Raw genomic sequence first — 22,834 nt, 5'->3', positions numbered from 1 at the left:
TGACGGGGGAGCGCGCGAATGCTGGGGGGGGCGGGGGGGGCGGCATGCGCTCCTCTAACCCCAAAGCACAGCAAGACTCCGCAAGCCAGCAGGACGGGGGGGGGGTCTCTTTCTGCAGCGGGAATAAGCAGAGAAGCCCCACAGCGCATGTTCACACAAAAAGCACACATTTGCCTCCCCCCCCCCCATTTACTGTCGGGAGGGGGACGGTGCTCCGGGCTGACCCTCCGAACGCAGGACGGCTCTCAAAAGCACAAAATTGTGGCTAATCTTGTTCCTGTGAAGAGCAAGCGGAGAGAAGGCCCAGAGCGCCGTGACAAAGCCGGCACACAGAGAGCGGCACCCCGCCACAGCTCCTCCGCCTCATGCTCCACAAGGGAGGACTCGTGGGTCAGCGCTTAAAAGTGCTGCACGGTCTTCAAAATAAATACACGGCCATTTAAAATGAGCTCTTTAATTTGACTGCAGACCCGCAGCGTGCGCGTATTTCACTGAAACATTCCCCCAAAACACCCGGACCGGCAAGCCGGTTAAATGAACTCGTCCCCTTTTCTGAGCTCCTTCCACCCCTCTGAAAGGATCGGCAGGACAGCTGTGACCCGCTCCCCCACGGGTCAGGTGACGGAACACCGGGGTGCCCAACTCTGACCTCTGAACCCCGGGCAAGAGGGGCTGTAAGAAATTAGGGGAATTAGCCGGCCCAGGAGAAGTCAAGTGGGCCGAGGCCCCCCATCGACGGCTCAGCCGCCGCCGCCCCGCTCCCCTTCCTCTAATAACTCCTCCTCCGAAGCGTCCCGTCATTCTGCCCGTCGTCTCGTCTGTGTGTGTGTATGAGTGTGTGTGGGGTGATTGGCTGGGAGTAACGCTGCCTACGTGACTCCAAGTGCCGTGTGGTGTGCACGCCTTTATCTAATGGTCACTCGACTCGATGAGATGTGTGTGTGTGTGTGTGTGTGTGTTGTGTGTATGAGTGTGTGTTGGTGTGTATGAGTTTGTGTGTGTGTATGTGTGTATGAGTGTGTTAGTATGTGATGGTGTGTATGTGTGTATATGATGTAAGGGTGGGGGGTATGGTGTGTTGTGTTTGTGTATATGATGTGTATATGTGTAAGAGTGGGGTGTGCAGTGTGAAGGTGAGCAGTGTGTGGGTCGATAGGACTCCAGCTGTGGCTGGTCTGGTGTGTTACCGCCGTGTGATAAGTGTCTTTGCGACATGTGCCTGTGAATGAGTGTTGCAGTGGATATGTGGGGTGTGTGCGTGTGTGTGTGTATCTGTGTATATATGTGGGGGTGTGTGCGTGTGTGCGTGTGTGTGCTGTATGAGTGTGTATATATGTGGGGGTGTGTGCGTGTGTGTGTATATGTGTGTATATGAATGTGTACAGGAGTGGGGAGGTGCAGGTGAAGGTGAGCCCAGCTCGTTAGCGGTCGATAGCGCACTCCCCAGCCCGTGGGCGGGCGGTCCTGCCGGTGTTGTTACCGGGCCGGGTGATAACGTGTCTTTCCCCCGGCGCACAGGAGCACCAGTGAATGAGTGTTTGCAGTTCGGGGATCGATGCGGCTCTAATCATCCCACACGGTGGGGGGGGGGTATGGTCCTCCGTGAGCCCAATCTCACTGAGCAAACGGGGCCGCGAGCGTGAACGTGTGACCGTCCGTCAGCTCCCGCTGCTGTGGCCCCTGGTTACCGCGGCAGCGGCACTGGCCCTGGTTACCGTGGTAGCGGTACGGTATGGTCACCCAGGCTTCTCTGTGGTAGAGCGTGAAGCAGAGTGCATGTGTGGGTGGGTGCGTGCGTGCGAGTGCATGTGTGTGTGTGTGTGTGTGTGTGAGATATGTGTTGAGGTGCTTGTGTGTGTGTGTGCACAGTATTTAAAGCAGAACGGCTGCAGCTGAGCCTCTCCAGCCACACGTGTTTAATGGTACCCGTCATGAGAAGGGGCCGCGGCGATCAGGCCTGCAACAGGAAGTCTGGTCCCTTTCTCTCTCTCGCACAGATTACCTACAGAGCCACAGTTACAGCAGAGCGCCACGCGCGACACGCTGGTCATCAGAGGACGGCGGCGGCGGCGGCGGCGGCGGCGGCTCTGCGTGCAGGCGGACGAAAACAAAGCCCAATTGATCTGTGTCCCGCGCACGGGAGCCGCACGGAAGCTTAACGTCAAAAACACGGAATCGATTTCCTCCGCGGCGGCTTGGCGGTCGTCGGGAATTACCGAAGGAATAAAACGGCGGGCTTCAGCATAAAGGAGCATTAGAGGAGCCGGCCCCACCCCCAGGGACCTCACCGGTCATCTCATAACTAAATTAGTAAAGGGGGGGAAGGGGGGGGAGGAGGGCGATGGGGTGTGGTGTGTGCAATTGGATTTAAAAGGAGCTATTCTTCCTCCTGTTCATGGTTGGCTAGGCTAAGGGTATCCACTCGGAGCGCAGTGCTAATCCAGTTAGCGGGAGGAGTCGGGGGGGTCTGGGGGGTGATGCCGGCGGGTCATGGGAGAGGCAGGTGTGGGGTGGCGGGACGGGGTGGCGGGACGGGGGAGCCGAACAGGAACAAAGGATGGGGATGATGGGAGGATGGGAGGATGAGGGGTTCTGGGTCATGGGAGAGGAAGGGGGTTTTTGGGGGTACCGGGTCAGAGGCGAGTTCTGTTGGACTGGGTCCAGTGATTGGCAGCGCACCCCTTGTCTGTTCTGCCCCTTGTTTCTAGGATACGGACCTGGGACATTCCACACAGCAGGCCCTCAGACAGACTCCGTCACAGCTGCTTTCAACTGCACTACTATACAAGCTTATAGTGAATGAGAAACACACACACTGTATACAGTACATAGACACACACACACACAGACACACACACAGTACTCACACACACACACACACACACACACTGTATACAGTACATAGACACATACACACACACACACACACACACACACACACACAGTACTCACACACACACACGCACGCACGCACACAGTACACACATTACACACATACATATGCAAACGCACACACTTGCAAAGGAAAACAAACAGTCACACAGACCATCACTCACACTAAAGCATGACTAATTGAAACTGACTTCTACTTAAGATGGATATGCCACGAATAATGGAATTACTACCGTTCTCTCTCTCTCTCTCCCTCTCACTTCCTCCCTCTCTCACTCACCCAACCACAGCCCCCCACGCCCCCCCCACCCCCCCCCCCACCCCTCACATGCTGAAGGCACAGATGGGCGTCTGGCTGAACTGATGTGACAAACTGCTTATTTAACACCGACGCAAATGAAAAGGGAAAAGTTTACTCTGTAAACCGACACCTCCGCCTTGATGTGGAGACGCAGAAACACGAGCCGGCCCGAGCAGCGGCGGCACCGCGCCGAAACCCACTCTCCACAGCAATAAATTACCAGCCAGGCTACTCATTACACTGCACTCTGTATAACACAGCGCAGTGACAACCCCAGGCCCCACCTTATGACACTCATGTGTAGCACACACAAGTTAAACACAACACCACACAGCAACGCACACATACCACACACACACACACACGCACCAACGGACACCCACCCTTATGTACACACACATGAATGTATGCACACACAATCGTAAACACAAACACCACACACACACGCTCACATACACACACACACACACACACACACACACACACACACACACAGGCATAAACATAGACACAAACACCACACACATATGCGCGCGCACGCACACACGAGCACACATGCACAGGCACACAGACACAAACAACGTACACATACACACACACACACACACACACACACACACATGCACACAGACACAAAGGAAGACGAGCACAAACAAGCAGGCATTCTTCCTCCAACCCGCACCGTGATGGAGGAAATGAGAACAAAAGGGAAAAAAAGATCATTTCAGTGGCGCTGGACAGTGGAAAGTGCCGGACCCTTAAACAGGCGGAGGTCCGGGGAACCGCGGGCTAGCCAGACAGGAACTTCAGGGCTCGGCGGGAGGAACTGGCGGGTTTCCTACCGCAAGGATTCACTTCCTCCACACAAACGGAACAATGCAATAAAGTGTTCAGACAGTCAGATATTAACAATGGCTTGCATTTATATGCCACTTTTCTCACACTCAAAGCACTTTGCGGAGATGAAGAGGGAAAACTCGCCTCAGCCACCACCAATGCGTGCCACCGGGTTCACCCGGGCGATGCACGGCGGCCATTTTGTGCCAGAACGCTCGCCACACATCAGCTGCGGTGGGGAGGGAGACGACGCGTTTTAAAAGGCAAAGCCCTCTTATTAGAGCCAGAAGGGGTTAACTGAACACTCAGGTTTTTAGAGATCTGCTGCACGGCGATAAAGGGAGCCATGCTGTCCCTCAGTCAGGGGTGGGGGGGGCGGGCGTGGGGGGGACCCAGGAGTCTCGGAGTAATCACTGTTAATCTGATTAGTGCGGGGCGGTATAGATCCAGCCATCAGCACACAGCTGAGTCCATCTCCTCCCTCTCCCTCAGCAAACGCACGGCCACACACACACACACACACACACACACACACACACAACACAGATACACACACACACACACACACACAGACACACACACACACACACACACACACACACACACACACACACACACACACACACACACACACAGACACACACACACACACGCACGCGGTGAAACCGATGGAGAGTAACGGCCCTGTGCCGATTCGGAACCTTCTGGAATGTACAAAGGGGCATAAGACAGGGTTCCCAAACTTTTTTGGTCAGGTCACCCTTTGGTAATAGGCCATTTTTTAAGCACCCTCTCCAACATGCACACACACACACACACACACACACACTCTCATACACATTCAGTGCTGTGCCTTGTCCTTCAACTCTCACCATGCCCCCCACCCTATTGTCTCCCTGCGCCCTCCCCCCCAGTTGAGCTAGGGTACACCTGCGAACCGTTTGGCTATAATGGGGGGTGAGGGGGTGGTATAGACAGAGGCCCCCCCAGTCCACCCGCACTCAGTGACCCGAACGTGTACGTATCCCAGCATGCAGTGGGGAGCACGCCACCGCCACCCCCGGGCACGGCGGGGAGACGGAACGTCAGACCCAGCTCTCCCACTTCAGTCCGTCTCTCCTCTGGCTGCGGCGGGCCTGTGGTGAAGACTGACGGACAGGAACCACGGCAACCCCGAGGGCCCCGGAGACGGGGGGGGGAGACCGGGGGGGGGGGGGTTGCGGTGTTCTGAAAGAGGACTATTTCGGGTCCGGAGGGAACGCGTACTCCCAGGACACAGACGGGAGGCGGCAGCCATTCCCCCGTCCGCAGCGTGGCCGCGCTCAGGACACGCGAGATTCATCTGGAGCGCTCTCGTTCCCGCTCGTCTCCATTGTTCCGCCGCTCGCCGCGTGATGTCACGTCTGAGCGGAGAGCAGCGCTTCCGCTACGCGCTTCCAGACGCCGGCCCCCAGGTTCGAGGCGCCCGCGCGCGACGGCAGCGGTGGGGACTTACTGGACTTGAGGGCGGAGGAGTTGACCTCGATCTCCCCCCCGGCGATCGGCTGGAAGACGGACAGCTCGGAGTCGTAGGGGTCCGGGCTGGGGCGTCCCGTGGCGCTGCCTGCCCCGGGACTCGCTGCTGCCCTCTGCTGGACCTCCTCCTCCTCGTACACGGCGATCAGCTGCGAGAGAGAGAGAGAGAGAGCAGCTTTACACACCAGGGCACAGCAGACAGGAGCGCTATGCAGCGCCAACCAATCAGAGAGGAGCGGTACAAAACTACACACAGAGCGGGGACAGTGCTACACAATGCAACACAAAGAGAGCAGAGTGCTACACACATCTCACACACACAGACACACACACACACACACACACTCACACTCACACTCACACATACAAATACAAACACACACACTGACACTCATGCACACACACACTCACTCTCATACTGTCACACACTCACACACAAACACACACACACACACACGCACGCACAGGAGAGCCCAAAATAACGCACATAACAGAGGTGAGCACTACTGTGCTAGTCCAGAAATATTCACATTCAGTCAAAACAAAGACACAAAAGAAACAAACGCTGAATAAATTATAGTAAACATATAACAGACCATCTAACAGACCAAAGCCAGACCACCTGACTGCACAGGCAGTGGGGATCATTCCAAAGGGAGAGGCTGTAGTCCAGCCTGTCCAGGGGAAGCAGCTAAAGCATGCGCCTGACATGCACCCAGCTCCCTGAGAACGGTCCTCATAAACCCCCATCTGCCCTCTTTCATTGCCACATCTGTTGTAATGTCTGCTGTAATGTCTGTTGTAATGTCTGCTGTAATGTCTGCAGTAATGTCTGCTGTAACGTCTACTGTAATGTGTTGTAATGTCTGCAGTAACGTCTGCTGTAATGTCTGTTGTAATGTCTGTTGTAATGTCTGCAGTAACGTCTGCTGTAATGTCTGTTGTAATGTCTGTTGTAATGTCTGCAGTAAAGTCTGTTGTAATGTCTGCTGTAATGTCTGTTGTAATGTCTGCAGTAAAGTCTGTTGTAATGTCTGCTGTAATGTCTGTTGTAATGTCTGCTGTAATGTCTGCAGTAATGTCTGCTGTAATGTCTGCAGTAATGTCTGCAGTAATGTCTGCTGTAATGTCTGCTGTAACGTCTGCAGTAACGTCTGCAGTAATGTCTGCAGTAACGTCTGCTGTAATGTCTGCAGTAACGTCTGCTGTAACGTCTGCTGTAACGTCTGCTGTAACGTCTGCTGTAATGTCTGTTGTAACGTCTGCTGTAATGTCTGCTGTAATGTCTGCTGTAATGTCTGCTGTAATGTCTGCTGTAATGTCTGCTGTAACGTCTGCTGTAATGTCTGCTGTAATGTCTGCTGTAATGTCTGCTGTAATGTCTGCTGTAATGTCTGTTGTAATGTCTGCTGTAATGTCTGTTGTAACGTCTGCAGTAACGTCTGCTGTAATGTCTGCAGTAACGTCTGCTGTAACGTCTGCAGTAATGTCTGCAGTAATGTCTGCAGTAACGTCTGCTGTAATGTCTGCAGTAACGTCTGTTGTAATGTCTGCTGTAATGTCTGCTGTAATGTCTGCTGTAACGTCTGCAGTAATGTCTGCAGTAATGTCTGCAGTAATGTCTGCTGTAAAGTCTGCAGTAATGTCTGCAGTAATGGCCGTTGTAATGTCTGTTCTAATGTCTGTTGTAAAGTCTGCTGTGACGTCTGCTGTAATGTCTGTTGTAATGGCCGTTGTCATGGCCGCAGGTGTGTTCTGTGCCTGGGCCCGGCGTAACCCGCGGTAACCGAGCGGCAGCGCTGCAGTACAGGAAGAGGCCTGAGCAGCGCATCACTCTCCCTGAGCCTCACTGCTAATGGAGGAAGCGCGTAATGAATGACACTTCATTAACAAAACCTCCCCGCGTTCGTTTAACAGCGACTCTGCACTGCAGCTCCACCTGCCGAAACACAGACTGCTGGAGCCTCCGAGCCAGGCCCCCCCCCCCCCAGCACCCCTCCCTACAGCATCCGACCAGGGCCTGAGCACCCCCCCCACCCCAACGCCCCCCCGCCCCCAAAAAACACCGGAGCATGCTCGCTGGCAAAGGGCTCTGATTTACCAGAGAGAGGCAGGGGACAGACAGGAAGAGTCCGTGGTGCAATGCTAATGCTCTCAATCTGCACTGCGAGGGGATGGAGGAGGAGAGAAGAGAGGGAGAGGAGAGAGAGACAGAATGAGGCATGCTGAAAGAGAGACAGAAAAGCATAAAAGCAAAAAGCAAAAAGTGAGAGAGGAAAAGAGACAAAGGTAGAAACACAGATGGAGGAACAAAGGGACAGAAAGCAAACAAAGAGGGACAGCGACACAGGCCGAAAGAGAGGAAAGAAATGGACTGAGAATTAAAGAGGGAAAGAGAAATGGGAGAGGAGAGGGGTTCAGGAGGAGACAGACAGGTAAAAGAAGTGCTCTGAGATTGATGGGCTCAGGCTAAACCCCATGTCAAAACACAGAATTAGCACTGCTGCATTGTCTGAATGGCCCACTGTGTGTTACAGCCCTGTGTGTTACAGCCCTGTGTGTTACAGCCCTGTGCGTTACAGCCCTGTGCGTTACAGCCCTGCGCGTTACAGCCCTGCGTGTTACAGCCCTGCGCGTTACAGCCCTGTGCGTTACAGCCCTGTGCGTTACAGCCCTGCGCGTTACAGCCCTGCGCGTTACAGCCCTGTGCATTACAGCCCTGTGCATTACAGCCCTGTGCGTTACAGCCCTGTGCGTTACAGCCCTGTGCGTTACAGCCCTGTGCGTTACAGCCCTGCGCGTTACAGCCCTGCGCGTTACAGCCCTGCGTGTTACAGCCCTGTGCATTAGAGCCCTGTGCATTACAGTGCATAACAGCCCATTACAGAGCGCTTATTTCCACCTGAACACCACACGCGCCCCCCTCCTGAGTGACTGGGAATTAAACAGGTGCTGGAAGCTCTCGGCCCAGAACAGCCCGGCCAATCACCAGGCCGGCAGCGCTAAACGCCGGGGCTGGGGGCCTGTGGGGCAGCGGAGTGTCTGCACGCTAAGGATCCGTCTCCAGGGAGGGGGGATATCACACCAGCGCCATTACAAACTGCTGACTGAGCAACTGAGCACAGAGCCACGCACAGGCCTGGGGCCACTCCCACCACATACTCTACTGTGTGTGGGGGGGGGGGGGGGGTGTGTGTGGTGGGGGGGGCGTGTGTGTGTGCATGTGTGTGTGTGTGTGCGTGTGCGTGTGTGTGTGTGTGTGTGCACGCGTATGTGTGCGTGTGTGTGTGTGGGGGGGGGGGCGCAAGTGTGTGTGTATGTGTGCGTGTGTGCGCATGTGAGAGAGAAAGACTGTGTTTGTGCGCACTTGTACAGTATGTGTGTGCGCATGTATGTCCATATAAACACACACACACACACACACACACACTTTAATCAATGCAGTCCCAGTTAAGTGTTTAATTGCCATAATAAACTTCGCAGAGCAGTGATATCATTTAGCGAGCAGGCTGCTGCAGCCTCTCTCAGATAAGAGCGGGAAAAAGCCATGAGTAAGCAGGGTTTAGCAGCCTGGGGGGGGGGGGGGGTTGAGGGGGGGCTAGGGCCGGTGGTGTGGGGGGTGGGGGGTGGGGGGCAGGGGCACAGCAGCCGCTAGATCAGCCCGTTTAAGAGAGCTACCGCACGCTACCGCACGCCCGTCCGCTCTGACGGACAGACTGTTAAAGAGACGGAGCTCAACGAATTCGCCTAAACTAACGTCACCCTAACGACCCCAATCCATCTGCGCAGTTACCCGCCGCTCCACACCCCGGGCCAGAGCGGGCCGGCCCCGCTCAGACATTACCCATCAGGCCCTGCGGCGTGGGGACCTCCGGGAACGCGTGCGGACACGGTAATTGGATCAATGTTCAGTTATGGTGAGGGGCTGGCTGATAGACCAGGAGACCCCGCCGCTTATTCTGTGCTGACTGAGTCCTTACGTTTCCAAACGTGTGGGAAGGAGGAAAAAATATAACTGCCAGATCAAGACTGCCCAATGAGGTCATCGGATATTAGTCAAAAGCAAGGACACTGTCGCCATGGCGAGTCCGAGCATAAGGACAGAAACAGACACTGAGAAGGCCTGAGAAACAGAGAAATGAGAAGCTGACAAAATAAAGAGAGAGAGAGGGAGAAAGAGGGGCAGCAGAAGAATGAGAGCAAGAAAGAGAATGACCGAGAGAGAGAGAGAGAGCCAGAGTACAGCAGTGACAGAGAGAGAGAATGACAGGGTGAGAGAGAATGACAGAGTGAGAGAGAAAGACAGAGAAAATGACAGTGAGAGAATGAGAGCAAGCGAGAGAATGACAGTGAGAGTGAGAGAAAATGAGTGAGAGACAGAGCAAGAGAGAGAATGAGAGTGAGAAAGTGAGAATGACAGAGTGAGAGCCAGAGAATGGCGGTGACAGAGTGAGAGAATGACAGAGTGAGAGAGAGCGACAGAGAGAGAATGTGAGATTGAGAGACAGCGAGAAAGAGAATGATAGAGTGAGAGAGAGAGAATGACAGAGTGAGAGAGAGAGAGAGAGAGAATGACAGAGAGAGAGAGAGAGTGACAGAGTGAGAGAGAGCGAGAGAGAGAGAATGACAGAGTGAGAGAGAGAAACGTGGCAGAGTGACAAACAGCCATGAGAGCCGGGCTGCTGGGATGAATCAGCTCCTCTGGTTATGATGAATGAGAGCCTCTCTGCTGCTGCACTCGTTCAGCACCGCGTCAGGACGCTGCGCAGGAAACAGAGACCTGGGGAAAGTGTGTGTGTGTGTGTGTGTGTGTGTGTGTGTGTGTGTGTGCGTGTGTGCGTGTGTGTGTGTGTGTCCAAGTGTGTGTCTGCATGTGTGTGTTCCCGTGTGTTGCCACTCTCCCTCCCTCTCTCAAACTCTCTCGCTCCCTCCCTCCCTCCCTCCCTCTCTCACCCTCTCTAAATCACAGGCAAGCAAATGCTTTTTCCCCCCTGACACCCCATCCCTGATTTCAATAACCTGACATTTCCAACAAAAACAAAAAGAGAAGAAAAGGAGGGAAATCTGATTAGTTTGGAGAGCAGGTATCAGTCAGAGAGGCCGGGGAGAGCTGGGCGGGGACGGAGGGGGGGCGGGGGGGACGCGGGGCAATCAGGAGAGGACGCGCCGCGCGTGATTGAACCCCCGGCTCCCGCTGTCCGATTACACGGCACCGGACACGTCTGACAGCTGACCCCCCCCCCCCCCCCCCTGCGCCGCACCGCGCCGAGAGATAACCGGGGGCAATCGGGATCACCCGGGAAACGAACCAGGCCCAGTTTTCAGCCCCCGTGCCCCGGCCCGACCCCCCCCCCCCGACCTGCAGGGACCACCCCGGGCCACGGGCGCTGGGGTGGGGGGGGCGCGATGGGCACGTGTGTGGGGGGGGGGTGAGGGGGCCCCCCCCTCACCCCACTGATCCCCCAGGTCTGATTTTGGGCCCCGGTGGTTACCCACTCAGACGCTAATAGCCAGCCAGCCCGCCCTCATGCGCTCCGGCAGATGACTTTTACGATCATCGAATTTCTTCATGAATAATCTGTGACACTTGTGGATGCCAAGCTCATAATTTTGGGAAAAAGCGCACTTGCCTAAAGTGCTACTCAAATTTAAGTACTAACAGCAAAGTGTGGGGTTTGGCGGAAATGGAGGCAGTACCGTTTTCCTCAGTGTGTGTGTGTCTCTGTGTGAGTGTGTGTGTGTCTCTGTGTGAGCGTGTGTCTGCGTCTGTGTGCATCTGAGTGTATCTGTGTGTTAGTGTGTGAGCAAGTGTGTGTGCACGCACCTGTGCCTGTAATTCAGCACCCAAGGCGTGGGTGTGTGTGTGTGTGTGTGTGTGTGTGTGTGCCTGTGAGTGAGCACCTGTGTGTGCGTGTGTGTGTCTGTCTGTGCCTGAGTGTGTGCCTGTGCATGCGTGTGGGAGTGTCTGTGTGTGTGGTAGTGTGTGTGTGTGCGCAGGCGTGTGTGTGTGTGTGTGCCTGAGTGTGTGCCTGTGCAGGCGTGTGTGTGTTCAGCATGGCTCTGTGAATCTCCTGTGATTGTTTTCTCCACATGAAGCTGAATTCAATAGTGAGGAATTCTGCGTGGCTCGATCTCGCGGGCCTGACAGGTGACCGACGCACGTGAGGTACGAGCGCTTCCTCCGGGCTCCCCCTCCGGCGCCGAAAACGCGATTACACACTCATCACGCCCCCGAAGGGTGCATCTGCGGCCCCTCCGCGTTTCGCCGTGAGGAAATTGAACAGGGCGTGCTTTTAAAGCAGGAAGCAGGAAGCCCGATCAGGCGCAGTCATAAAGCTCGGAGCGTTCGGGAGACAGCGCCGTTTCCCCTGCGCCGTCGGTCGAGCTCACGCCCCCCTGTCGAAACCGCCCCGCTCCCCGTCGAAACCGCCCCGCGCCCCGCTCCCCGCGCCCCGCTCCCCGTCGAAACCGCGCTCACGCCCGTCGCGGCGGGGCGGAGCGGCTTTCCAGAAGCTTCTTTTTTTCATGTAATCCCGCAGAGCATAATGAAGCCATCAGTGCTAATGTGTCTGACACGTGCAGTGAGATATCTATTCAATAAGGGCCCAATCGCCTTTCTCTCTCTCTCTCTCTCTCTCCCTCTCTCTCTCTCCTGCTCTCTCTCCCACTCTCTCTCTCTCCCTCCCGCTCTCTCTCTCTCTCTCCTGCTCTCTCTCTCTCTCTCCCTCTCTCTCCTGCTCTCTCTCTCTCTCTCTCTCCCTCCCGCTCTCTCTCTCTCTCTCCTGTTCTCTCCCTCTCTCTCCCTCTCTCTCCTGCTCTCTCTCTCTCTCTCTCTCGCTCCCACTCTCTCTCCTCATAAACCGCCCATCCAGCCCCGAGCGCGGTCGAGTACTGCCCACAACAAAGAGGGCGTAGAGAGAGAGAGAGAGGGAGGGAGGGAGGGAGGGAGAGAGAGAGAGAGAGAGGGAGAGAGGGAGGGAGAGAGAGGGAGAGGGAGAGAGAGAGGGACAGAGAGAGCGTGTGGGGGAGAGAAAGAGGTGAGAGAGTGATGGTAAGAGAGAAAAACAAAGCTAAATAAAGAAAGAGGGAGTGAGGAGAGAGAGAGCATGTGGGAGAGTGAAAGAGGGAGAGTGTGATGAAAGAGATAAAGAGAAACAGGAAAGAGCTAAAGAGAGGGTAACAGGATAGAAGGAGAAAGAGACAGACAAAGACAGCAAGAGAGAGGGGGGAAAGACAAGGAGAGTGGGAGGGAAAGCAAGAGAAAGAAAAAGGAAAAAGAACAGGAGAGTCAAAGATAAAGGAAGAGAGAGTGAAAGCAGGAAAGACAGAGGGCTGAGAGGGAGGGAGGGAGAGAGAGAGAAAGAGGGAGAGGGAGAGAGAGAGAGAGAAACAGGATATGAGGAGAAACTAACGCTGGTCTGATGTATGGCGTGCCTCCCCGTGTTCATGCAGTGGCAGCACTCTCAGCCAGTGTGTGGAGCACATAAGGAGCAGAGAGGACTGTGGGACTGGAGTCTGGCAGGGCATAAATCCCCCCCCCTCCCCCCACGCCCTCCCGCGCACACCGGGGCCCCCCCCCCCCACTCGCCGCCGTGCACCGCTCGCTTTATTGCAGAAGAATTACACACACAGGGGGGCGGGGCGGGACGGGGGGGGCAGATTTATAATGTTTACGGTCTAGCGGGCAGCCGGAGCGAAGCAGGCATCGATGCGATGTGTGTTCTTATCATCCCCTCACTAATCAGATCGATTAGCACTAATACACTGCAGCGGCCGGCCCGTAAAATGCTAATCAAGCAGAATGGCGTCTGTTACAGGAGCGGAGAGCGCGGGCGTACAGGTGCAGAGAGCGCAGGCGTACAGGTGCAGAGAGCGCAGGCGTACAGGTGCAGAGAGCGCAGGCGTACAGGTGCAGAGAGCGCAGGCGTACAGGTGCAGAGACCCGGGGCAGAGAGGACCCACCCAGGAGGCCGTGCACGAGAGCGGCGGACCGGAGCGCGTTGGATCGCGGCCCAAAACATCGAGCGGCGGGGAGACCGCCGACAGAGCCCCTGTGCTTCAGCTTCCCGAGCGCCCCCGCCAGGGAGCCGGTTAATTTACCCCCCCCGGGCCCCCGCCAGACACGTGCTGGGGAACGCTAGCAGAGGCTAACGCAGGGCTGCGCGGCGCCCTCTAGGGAGCAGGGCACGGGACGCGGGGAGATTACCGCCAAACCACGGGGGGGAAACGGCTCTGAAGGCGTCCGCTGACGGGGGACATCCATCATAAACCCCGCGTGCCGTCCGCGTCCGGGACAGGCCGAACGCCGCTAACGCCCTCTCCTGGGGGGGGAGCCGCCCCCCCATTCAAAAACGAGCCATCGCCCGCGTACCAGAGCGATTATAAAACCAAACCAAGCGTCCTCCGCTCTGCTTTAACTATCAAAAAAAACACAACACAAGCGCTCATTCATACGCTCCCGCCATACTGGAGCAGATAAACACGCCGTTATTTCGCTGGTAAGAGCGCTGCTGTCGCCCGTGGCCAGCCGCGAATCAGCGCTGCTGAATGATGTATAGCGCCTTGCCTCTCCCTAACCCTATCAGAGCACAGCTGGAATTCCCGCTTCTGCACGCCCCGCGAATCGTAAGAGGGCGTCTGACGGGGACCCGCGGGCCGGGGACACCGCCCCCTCCAGGCGCATCCGGGCAAACGCATTAGACCATTTACCCCTCGCTGCCCGACTGCCCGTCCGCTTCCTGAGTGTCGTTATCAAACGCGGGACGGCGTTTTGCACAGAGACTGTAGGAAAATACGGACTAAAGTCACTGTGATGTCACACAGCCCGGTTTTGGCCGCTTGGTTTTACCACGATCCTCAGAAACGAGCTTCGCTGTTTTAATGTTCAGTCTCGGATGCAGATGGAATGGGGGCGGTGGGGGAGAAGCGCACGGCGTGTTTCTGTCGGTCTCTCTCTCTCGGGGCGATTCCCAGACCTCCAGCCCTGCACACGCACGCGGCTTTGCGGAGCGTCTGGACGCTTACGCTCTCCAGACACAGGGAATGCTGGGACATGGAGACCTGCTGCAGATGTGTTTTTGAGGCCTGCGTAGAGAAGGGTTCTGCTGCGCCTCCAAGTCACACGCGGTTTCCCGTGAAAAGCCGTGCTTCCATGACGGGGGCTAGGGCGGGGTCCCCCCCACGCTCTCTTCTTCCGTCTCACTCCCTGCTCCACCCTTACTGCTCTCTCTCTCTCCGTTTCGCTTCCCTCTCTTCATCTCTCTTTCTCCCCACGGCGGTCTGAAGGAAGGGGCAGGGTCTCTGTCCCTGTTGTATGGGCACAGTGCTCAGTGCACACAGGCCCCACACTGAGAGAAGATTGACAGCACCACCTAGCTCTGAGCCAGGACAACTACAGCTCCTCTATACATCTTCCCTCTTTCCCTCTCTCTCTCTCTCACTCACTCACTCACTCATTCAAGCACGCACATGTACATACGCAATCACGCATGCACACACACACACACACACACACTTCTGTGCTACTAAGAGGGGACTATCACTCTATACCTGCCAAGTGGGGCCCATAGTTTTCCACACATTGTTACAAAACAAGTGCAGACCCAGAAAATTTAGTTTAAAGATCATTATTCAGACTATTTGCGCACAGTGCGCACACAAACAAACACACACACAAACACACACACACACACGCACAACACACTGGTGTCAGCTGCAGAGGAAGCCACAGGTCCTCCAGCAGGGACACACACGCGGGAGCGGAGAGTCAGTCCCGTCGGGATCGGCGCCACGGCTTCACTCCACAACCCTGCCCCTCGCTTCGCTGTCACTCCGTCAAAAAGCGCCTCCCGCGACAACGACCACAATGCAACACCCGCGGCTCCCGCGCAACAATGGCGCTCCACAAAACGCGCGCGAGAGAGAGAGAGAGAGAGAGGAGAGGAGGGGAGAGAGAGGGCGAGAGAGAGAGGGGGCGAGAGGAGAGAGGGAGGGCGAGGGAGAGAGAGAGAGAGAGGGAGAGAGAGGGAGAGAGAGAGGGAGAGAGAGGGAGAGAGAGAGAGAGAGACAAAGCCTGGCTGAGAACAATACGCTCCTTTTTAATCAGACCCTCTCGTGTGACACTCGCTCCCCCTTCCATTGTCATCTCGATTGTCGTGTTCTCTTCGCGCTCGTTGCAACATTTTCTCCGTCGCTTTAAATACCGCGTGGCTCCAAATTTACAACCGCTAAAAACCGCCATTTCCAAAACCGCTCCGTGCCGTGCGGTCGGTCGAAAAACGGCAACTGGTACCCCGTCGAAGCTGGGGTAATAAATAAGTCAGGGTAAGAGTGTCGGTGATAAACCCCGCCAGGCTGCTGCTTAGTAACAATCCCGCGGAAGGGCGATGATCGGGCATCAATCAGCCCCTGCGGAGATAAACTGGTCATCCGGACCGGGGGACTCTCTCATTAGTCCCCCCCCCCCAGTTATGGATCTTTCCGGATCTTTAATCGGGACGGGCCGGGATCAATGGGAGGCCCGGAGCCCCCCCCTCCTCCTCCTCGGGTCCACCTCAAGCGGGGCGGCCCCCGGTGATAATCTCTTCATTGAGTTTCCAGAGGGGCGCGGGGGCGGGGGGGCCTGGGGGTGGGGGGGGTTTAACCTCCCCTGTCAGTCCCTGAACCCACACACGCGTGCTGCCTCTTGTTAACACGCCGCACCGGCAGAGAGGAATATTAATGCGCCCGCCCCCCCCCCCCCCCCCAACATTATCATTCTGCAGATGAACACTGCCCTTTCACTTCACTTTTCATGGACTGGCCTCTGCATGTGCGTGTGTGTGTGTGTGTGTTTCTCAGTGTTTGTGCAGGCTGTGTGTGTGTGCATGTGTGTTTCTGAGTGTTTGTGCAGGGTGTGTGTGTGTGTGCGTGCATGTGTGTTTCTGAGTGTTTGCGCAGGCTGTGCGTGAGTGTGTGTGTGTTTCTCAGTGTTTGTGCAGGGTGTGTGTGGTGTATATACACACACACACACACACACACACACACACACAGTCTGTGTACCCATGTTCATGCGGGCTCGATTGACAACTCCTATTTAAACAGCTCATAAAAACACAGCTTTCTACACAACTAGGGAGGGAGGAGAGGTGATGGAAGACACCTAAACGAAGACAGGAAGTGTAGCACTGTGCTGCACCCTAACCCCAACAGCCCTCCGAGCAGAGAAGGGCGGGGGTTTGATCTGCCGGGCGGGTCGCACTGCACCGTGCGGGACAGGAAGGTGAGGGAGGGGCACTGACATTCCCATCAACGGCTGTTAAAGAGTAGGTTTTTTTTCAAATGTTTTTTTCCCCCCCAGTGTTCTAGAACTCTGTTGCTTTCAGTCAGCAGCAGTGACTGTGACATCAGCATTAGAATGTTCAGTTGAGAACATTCTAATCATTAAGAACATTCCTAAAGGATTAAGAGTGTGCATGTGTGTTTGTGTGTGTGTGTGATGTGTGTTTGTGTGTGTGTGTCTGAGTGTGTGTGTGTGTGTGTGTGTGTGTGTGGAGCTGCCTCTCCACAGCACACACCCGAGCTCAGCTCAGCACCCAAATCAAATCGTTCTCCGACCAAACGCCGCGCGTCTCCTCATACAGTTTAACTGCAATATCCATTCTTACAAATCATCTAATCCATACTAACTGCAGGCCGGTTTACAGCCCAGAGCAGCGCAGGGCCGTCTGATTCAGAGTCAATCTGCTAGTGGAGCGGCTGCTTAAGCAGGGCAGTAAACGTTCCCCTCCCACGCGGCACTGGACACACACACACACACACGCACACACACACGCACACACACACACGCACACGCACACACACACACACACACGCACACGCACACGCACACGCACACGCACACGCACACGCACACGCACACGCACACACGCACGCACACACACGCACGCACGCACGCACACATGCACACACGCACACGCATGCGCACAAACTCCACGACCAAGTCGATGAGCCACGCCCAGGCGATCGATGTCCAGAGACCCGCCTAAACTCGTTCATTACGCACTCGCACCTTTCACCTGACCTTGTGACTTGGCTACCAGTTTGTCACAAAACACGACGATTCCAGCTCAGCACAGCATTTCAAAACAAACCAATTAATTAATTTAAAAAGCCAAGTAAACCAGGCAGAGACCCGTGGAATGAAGAAGGAAACAGAACTGGGAAAATGGACAGAAACGGGAGACGGGGGAATTTTACCAAGCCGTGGTGAGAGAGCGGCAGGACTGCGGCTAAACCGTCGGCAAACCGTCGCCGCGGACGACAGAAGCTTGGGGAAGAGGAGGGGGGACCGGGCAGAAGCTCGGGGAAGGGGGGGGGGGGGGACCGGGCAGAAGCTCGGGAAGGGGGGGGGGGGGGGGGACCGGGCAGCTCGGAGGAACAGTTGGCGACTCTCCGCCCGTCCCAGAGTTATGGCAGGAGCTCGGTGACCCCGCCGTCCGGCGACGCTGGCCAGCGGGGGGCGCCATATGGCTCGCAGAGAGCCGCCAAGTCCCGCGCCGGTGACTAACGGGGCCCCGTAATCCCAATTAATACACCCCCCCCCCACCCCCCCGCACCCGGCCGCTCGGAAACAAACACGCGTCGCGTGACATCATCACAGGACGTCACGAGAGCCCAATCACTCCCCAGCGGACAGAGCGAGGAGAAACAGTTACGGGAGAAAAGCGTTTAAAAATGCGCCCTCGCCACACTCACATGACCCCCGCCCCCCCACCCCCAGCAGGAAGTGCTCTGTGTGGAGGAAGCGGATCACTGGATTGGTTAATGAGAAACCATGGAGATGGCGCTCAGATGTCCACTAAATTTTAAGCAGGCCGGCCGACGCAGCGCAAAGCATCACGTCAGACATGCAGTGAACACGAAGTGAAAAAAAAAAACGGGTCTTAAAATGACTTTCAACGCACTAAAAATGTATTCAATTGGCTGTTCACTTAACCCCAAAAGACTCTGAGTGCGAGCAAGTTTTTGCAAATCAGCTTCAACTGAAATTCGACCGAAAATGAGCTTCGCTGCTCAAACCTGGGATGCGGTAAGGTTAACTGGTCAAGTTAACCGCCGGTCTCCAAATAATGCCCCTTCACCCGAGCACGCAGCTACACTCACTTTCCCCACTCGCGTTTTCATATTCAGGAATATTAAACCAGACCATTAGCATAGCACGGTGCGAAATCCGCCTCACTAAGCATTATTTTCCACAACCGACGCTACCGCTAACTATTCTCTTTAGCCTCCAGCAAACCCACGGGCTAAAGCTCACTTCCATTCATTTCCCAGTGTATAAATTCAAATGAGAGTTTCATCTGAACCCTGTTATGCATTAATACCTGCCAGCCGCCGTTTGCATTATCATGTATCGAGGCTTCCTGGGCCCGTTTCGTGATAAGAGCGGTGACGGCCGTGGCGGGGCTTCAAGCCGAGCGTCCCGTACGAACAGACACGTGTTCCGAGGCGATCTGCGCGCACAGGCGGGCCTCCGATAGCAGGGCGGGACGGCCGCGTTTCGGGGGGGGGGCGTCGGCGAAGATCTTCTGCCAGCCAGCGACACGGTGTCATTACACAGCCGACTGCCCCAGACCAGGCGGGGTTTTATCAGAGGGAGAAGAGAGGAGAGGAGAGGGGAGGGAGAGAGACAGAGGGGGGGGGGGGAGAGCCGGTAGACGCAGGGTCACTTCCTGCTTTCGCTCAAAAGACTGCCCTGAAACCTGGTGGGGGGGTCTGGAGGTCTGGGGGGTCAGGGGGGGCTCTGGTGTTAACGGCACCACGCTTGTAAGGGCGGGGAGGGAGGGGGGAGGGGGAACACGCGGAGCACAGAGAGAGTGGCCCCAGAATGCAGCGGTACAGTACGCTGCGGTACAGGCCCGGTCCTCTGGTTATTTATACGCAGCGGCGAAGGGAGAGGGCAACCCGCCCATGAATCAGACGAGCGCCCGGGAGGTGGGGGGGCGTGGGGGCGGGGGGGGGGCAGCCCGCCGTATTTCTCCCGCCGTACACACATAAGAGCCGCGCGTATTCATCACCCGACAGAGCCTAGCGCGCCGCTAACCGCTCCTCATCTGCCCCTCGCCCCCAAATCACTCTTCTTCCTCACTGCTTCTGTGGAGGAGTAATAAGCAGCCGTCCTCCAGGGGGGGTGAGTCCCACAGCACCAGCAGCCCGGGCATCTGTCAGATCCACACACATGCACACACGCACGCACGCACGCACGTACACACACACACACACACACACACACACACACACACAAACCAAACACACCCCAAAGGTGCGGCCTCCACAGCCTGATGGGTCCTGAGGAGCTCTGTTCCTGTGACACTGAGGCGCGTTAGAGCTCAGAAACGAGCGGCTGTGAGGAGCAGAATAATTAAGGTGTCTCACACACGCCCGGCAGCTGTTTTACCCGATTATTCCTTCATTCCCTTTCCTCCCCTCCGCTCGGGAAGAAAGGGAGGCCCATTAAGTTCTGAGAACGGGAGACATTAGCATCTCCAGCCCAGGCCATTCAGCTCTCGAGCGCCAGCGAACGAGAGAGTGAGAGAGTGAGAGAGAGAGAGAGAGAGTGAGAGAGAGAGAGAGAGAGAGAGAGAGAGAGAGAGAGAACAGAAAGAAGAAGGGGGGAAAAAAAAAAAGAGAAATCTTTTCTGACAGGGTAACACACCCTGGATGTGAGGACCGGGGAGAAAACCCAGGCCGTCCACCTGCAAGGGCGCAGGACGGACGCAGCGGGAAACCAAACCAAACCAAACCAAACCAAACGCACGGAGTCCGGGCGCGGGGAACAGGAAGCGACCAGGAGCCCTGACGTTCGCAAGCGAACAGAGAGCCGGCCAGCGCTCGTGTTCCTCTTCCACGCGTCCCGCGAGCGCGCCGCCAAAACCCTCGCCGGTGACCGATGTGATTTAAGGACTTCCGCGGGCTCCAGGAGGCAGCTGGGAAACACACACCACCACCGAGGCCCAAGCAGCCATGTTTGATCGTCCCATTCCCCTCTTCTTCATCTTCTTCAGTTTCTTCTCCCCCCCCCCCCCCCCCCCTTAAAGCGAAACAACACAGAGCGATTACGCGGACGTCTGGCCCGCGCACCTCGGCCAACCCCGCGCAGCACATGAGTCTGCTATCCCGGCCAATCAGCAATCAGACCTCTTTTCTAATGGCTCATCATCTCCGTACATAGTAGCACGGTGCCCCCCCCCTCCACAGTGTGGAGAGCAGATTAGGAAACGAGAGGAATCGGGTCCGGCGCCAGGCGGAGGGGGGCAAACGCGCGAGCAGATGACCTGCGTCGTGAGGACGTCCCAGTCCTGCGATTATCACCCTACCAGTTTCCCCCCCCCCCGCCCCCCCCATGCAGGGTGCTAATCGCAGGCGAGGAGGCGTAACAAATCCCAAAAAGGGTCCTTATCTCCCCACTGCAACGTACGCGCTCACACGCAATTAATAACACAAACCCAAACGGCTGAGCGCTTCATATTTCGGGGGGGGGGGGGGGTTCATTAGAAGTCGGTAAAAATTTGTCTGCCGTCGCTTTTTTTTCTTTCCGCCGCAGGAAATCGGTTTTATTTCGGGAGGCGTCGGGCGTGGTGGGGGGGTGGGAAGAGAAGACGGATGGACGGCGTTTCTATATTTGCTTCTCAGATCACGGTAACGCGCGTGTGTGTGTGTGTGTGCGCGTGCGTTACCGGGGTTACGGCGGCAGATCCGCTCCGACGGCGAACCCGGGGACGTAACTGACTTCGGCCGCGCCGGAGTGAAGCTTGGCGCTGGTGGGGGGCTGGGGCCCAAATCGCGGGCTTTAATTACGGCGTGTGCAGGCGGCACACCCTGAGGTGAGCGTGGAGGATCGGCCATTTTTCTTTCCCCCCCCCCCACCTTCCCTCGTGAAGCAAAAACACAGAGGAGGCTGAAATGATCCTGGGCAGAAAGTGCTCCCACCTGTCGGATGTTATATTTCTCAGTCTACAGGTGTGTGTGTGTGTACATGTACGTGTGTGTGTGTTTCTGTGTGTGTTTGTGTGTGTTCATGAACAGCACTGTTAGTCCTGAACCGCCCACACTGTGTCATCAAAAGCGACTCACACAGCAAAGACTTATTTGTACAGAGTGGCTCTTTTAAAGTAACTCAGACTGACCACTTTGCCAAAGGGAAGAATTGCAGTGTCTCCTGCAGAACCTTGAATCTACAGCCTTCCGGAGTGCAGAAGTTATTCCCGGACCAGAGCGAAGGACCACGGCCTGAAATGAAAATGGCGCACGTCGCGTACGCCCACGAGCTTCCTGCACAATCTCTCCCAATCGCAGAGCGCGGCCCACCAGCAGCCAGCCAATGAGAGGCCACCGCATCGCCGCCGCCGCTTCCCCATAAAGCCTGATCCTGACCGTATGAAAATCGCACATTAAGGAGAGGAGAGCTGCAGAGGCCAGGCCAGCCTATAGAAAGAACAGGCGAAGATGCCGCAGGCAGTAAAGACGGCAGGCGGTCAGGTGGACACAGAACATGAGAGTCCTCCTCCTCCTCACGTCCAAATAAAGAGCCCGGTAGGTCACATGCTCAGCGCCCCCTACTCCCACTGCCCTGCAGGCATGTGCAGCGCGATCATCATCATTACCGGCATCATCGCCTTCATCGTTAACATCATCATCCTCATCACCATCCTCATTATGCCTTTGACCTTTGCCTGCGCCGTGCCTGTATTCATACAGTGTGGTATTGACTGATGAGATTCAGATGTAGCTCCACTGGAGGAGTGAACCTGAAGCAACCCAGTTTCCGTGAGCTCTCCAGCATCACGACCCTGATAACCTCAAGTCTATGTGAGATTGGGGGGTGGGGGGGGGCTGTGTGAGATCAGTCATACACGAGATTGGGGGGGGGGTGCTGGTAACTGCCCCAGTAACTGCCCCGGTGACAGAGAACACGAAGGAGAGCGAACGCGAGCAGGTTTCAGAACTCCAACGCAGCGTGAGGATACACATTTAGGTGATTATTCATTACTAAGAGGCCGTCCCATGGGTCCCTGACCTCAACACGATTACCCCTACACCCCCCACCCCAACGCACCGCACCACCTCCGTCTCTAAAACTGCCCCGGGTGTTCAGCCCCCCCCCGTGGGGCAGCCTAACCTCGCCGAACCCACGAGAATTCGGTTTCCCTCTCTCCCAGCCGTCTAACGCCAAGCCGCTCTTCCTGTTTGCACCGCACAGCCTCGTAAAGGGCATGACTGAGGGCTCTTTCTGTGCCTGAGACACTCCAC

General features: G+C 56.2%; 1 protein-coding gene across 1 annotated transcript in view; it reads right to left on the bottom strand.

The window, feature by feature from the left end:
- Window positions 1–22,834, bottom strand: part of pard3bb (par-3 family cell polarity regulator beta b) — a 273,730-nt gene that overhangs the window by 193,263 nt on the left and 57,633 nt on the right. The window contains 1 exon segment of the mRNA XM_064329842.1: window positions 5,526–5,694. Coding sequence (XP_064185912.1) covers window positions 5,526–5,694 — 169 coding nt within the window.

The sequence above is a fragment of the Anguilla rostrata genome, chromosome 3 (genome assembly GCF_018555375.3).
Source record: "Anguilla rostrata isolate EN2019 chromosome 3, ASM1855537v3, whole genome shotgun sequence".
NCBI lineage: Eukaryota > Metazoa > Chordata > Actinopteri > Anguilliformes > Anguillidae > Anguilla > Anguilla rostrata.
The sequence above is the reverse complement of the archived record's forward strand: the minus strand, read 5'-3'. Positions and strand labels throughout refer to the sequence as shown.